This window comes from Dipodomys ordii, unplaced genomic scaffold (assembly GCF_000151885.1).
Source record: "Dipodomys ordii isolate 6190 unplaced genomic scaffold, Dord_2.0 Scaffold74, whole genome shotgun sequence".
NCBI classification, from domain to species: domain Eukaryota; kingdom Metazoa; phylum Chordata; class Mammalia; order Rodentia; family Heteromyidae; genus Dipodomys; species Dipodomys ordii.
Genome location: NW_012267290.1, coordinates 4,832,039 through 4,835,236, shown reverse-complemented (window position 1 = coordinate 4,835,236; position 3,198 = coordinate 4,832,039). Strand labels below are relative to the sequence as shown.

General features: G+C 55.6%; 1 protein-coding gene across 1 annotated transcript in view; it reads right to left on the bottom strand.

The window, feature by feature from the left end:
- Positions 1-3,198, bottom strand: part of LOC105991563 (CUB and sushi domain-containing protein 1-like) — an 871,556-nt gene that overhangs the window by 40,561 nt on the left and 827,797 nt on the right. The window contains exon 51 of the mRNA XM_013024215.1: positions 1,576-1,749. Within this exon, the coding sequence (XP_012879669.1) occupies positions 1,576-1,749 (174 nt within the window). The remainder of the gene's footprint in view (positions 1-1,575; positions 1,750-3,198) is intronic.

Below are 3,198 nucleotides of genomic sequence, written 5' to 3'. Positions count from 1 at the left end.
AAGGGCTTAGCACCACTAGAGAGGGGAAGGCGTCCCACAAGGGCTCAGCATCACTAGAGAGGGGAAGGCGTCCCACAAGGGCTCAGCATCACTAGGGAGGGGAAGGCGTCCCACAAGGGCTCAGCATCACTAGAGAGGGGAAGGCGTCTGACAAGGGCTCAGCATCACTAGGGAGGGGAAGGCGTCCGACAAGGGCTCAGCACCACTAGAGAGGGGAAGGCGTCCGACAAGGGCTCAGCATCACTAGAGAGGGGAAGGCGTCCGACAAGGGCTCAGCACCACTAGAGGGGGGAAGGCGTCCGACAAGGGCTCAGCATCACTAGAGAGGGGGAAGGCGTCTGACAAGGGCTCAGCATCACTAGAGAGGGGGAAGGCGTCTGACAAGGGCTCAGCATCACTAGAGAGGGGAAGGCGTCCGACAAGGGCTCAGCACCACTAGAGAAGGGGAAGGCGTCCGACAAGGGCTCAGCATCACTAGAGAGGGGAAGGCATCCGACAAGGGCTCAGCATCACTAGAGAAGGGAAGGCGTCCCACAAGGGCTCAGCATCACTAGAGAGGGGTAGGCGTCTGACAAGGGCTCAGCATCACTAGAGAGGGGAAGGCGTCCGACAAGGGCTCAGCATCACTAGAGAGGGGAAGGCGTCTGACAAGGGCTCAGCATCACTAGAGAGGGGAAGGCGTCCGACAAGGGCTCAGCATCACTAGAGAGGGGGAAGGCGTCTGACAAGGGCTCAGCATCACTGTGCTGCCAACTGCGTTTTCAACAATGTTCACACGTTTGTTCCACAGAAATATCATCATCCCTTTCTTCAGTCATAACACTGTAAAAAGCATTTCATTCTTGGGGGAAAGAATAAGAAAACTAAGGAATGACAGCTCTTTCCCAGTATAACAATTCACTCTCTTTTGTCAGTTGTGGAGTTTGAACTCAGGGTCTGGGCACTGTCCCTCAGCTCTTCAGCTCAAGGTAAGCGCTCTACCACTTGAGCCACAGCATCACTTCTGGTTTTCTAGTGGTTTATTGGAGGTAAAAGTCTCACAGCCTTTCCTGCCCAGGCTGGCTTTGAACTGTGATCCTCAGATCTCAGCCTCCTGAGTAGCTAGGATGGCAGGCGCGAGCCACCGGCGCGGGCTTTAACAATTCACTCTTTATGGTCCTATTCAGGGGTCTGAGCTTGTCCAGCTTGCTGGCTCCCCGGCCTGGCTGCTTCACAGGAGGCGGAGTCCTGCCCACCCTGCTCTCCGGGCTGGGTTCCACGCTCGCCACAGTCTGGGATCACACTAGGAGTCGCCAGCACCCAGCCCACTCCAGTTTCTGCATATAATTTGTGTATTTGTAAAAAGATAGAACATACAGGTTCTGAAATTCACGCGTGTGCTTTCCGGAAGCACAAAGCCTTTGAGTGTGTTCTTTGCCCTCTTTAGGACAGTGCCTAGGTCACCCTGTCTGGCCAGCTCACATCGCGTGGACTGAGCCTAACAGTGCTCTGGAAGCAGGGACAAGTCTGGGCCGGCATTTGGGGACCCGTTTCAAGGCGTCTTGAGTGGAGCAGTACAGGGCTGGAAGGACTTACCCAGGCACCGCGTCTCGGGTCCGCTCCACAGGCCGTTTGCCAGACACTCCCTGGCATGGGAGCCCACGAGTGTGTAGCCCGTGTTGCAGGTGAAGATGGCCGTGGCTCCGTACATGGTCAGCGTCCCGATCTTGTTACCGTTGGGAGGGGAGGACAGGCTTCCACAGGAGATGACTAGAGGAGAGAGAGGGAGCGTGATCTCAGGCCCAGACATCCTCACTGCCCAGAATAAACCACACATCCCAAGGGCGGCGTCACCAGGATCGGGGCGGGTGGCATCAGCGCTCCAAGCTCAGTGTGCTTTCTACAGCCCCTTGACACGAGACCCTGAAGAGGAGGGTTGGAAATACAGCAACTCCCCAAAGATTTAGATCCCTGAAATCACCCATTGTTTGTTTTTTGTTCATCCTTCAACATGTTCCATTTATGGATGTGTTCAGTGACAGCGAGCATATCTACTGTCCTCGCCAGTACACGCCTGGCGTGCATGCTCAGACCCACGTGGGCCTGTAGGGATGAGTGTGCATGATCTGCACCGATATCGCTGGGCAGTGTCCAGGCCATCCGAACCCCATGGCAGAACTGAGTCTATCGTCCTTTCTGTTGCTTACAAAATCGGTTAGATCCTGACCAGGACATGCGGTACATTCCAGAAGCTAGCAAGCATATGTGCGAGCTAGGACTTTTGAGTTGTAGGGAGGGTGAGCAGGTGTCCTAGCATGCCTCCAAGCCTGAGCACTGCCACTGACTAAGCACTCAGGCACAGGAGAGAAACCAGTTACCATATCAGAGACACAGGATACAGCATAGACACAGGACGCACCAGAGACACAGGGTGCACCAGAGACACAGGACGCACCAGAGACACAGGACACAGCATAGACACAGGACACACCAGAGACACAGGACACAGCAGACACAGGACGCACCAGAGACACAGGGCGCACCAGAGACACAGGACACAGCATAGACACAGGACACAGCAGAGACACAGGACACAGCATAGACACAGGACACAGCAGAGACACAGGACGCACCAGAGACACAGGACACACCAGAGACACAGGATACAGCAGACACAGGACGCACCAGAGACACAGGACGCACCAGAGACACAGGACACACCAGAGACACAGGACACAGCAGAGACACAGGACACAGCAGAGACACAGGGCGCACCAGAGACACAGGATACAGCATAGACACAGGACACACCAGAGACACAGGACACAGCAGAGACAGGACGCACCAGAGACACAGGGCACACCAGAGACACAGGACACAGCAGACACACAGGACACAGCAGAGACACAGGACGCACCAGAGACACAGGACACAGCATAGACACAGGACACACCAGAGACACAGGACACACCAGAGACACAGGACACAGCAGACACAGGACACAGCAGACACACAGGACACAGCAGACACACAGGACACAGCAGAGACACAGGACGCACCAGAGACACAGGACGCACCAGAGACACAGGACACAGCATAGACACAGGACACAGCAGAGACACAGGATGCACCAGAGACACAGGACACACCAGAGACACAGGACACAGCATAGACACAGGACACACCAGAGACACAGGACGCAGCAGACACAGGACGCAC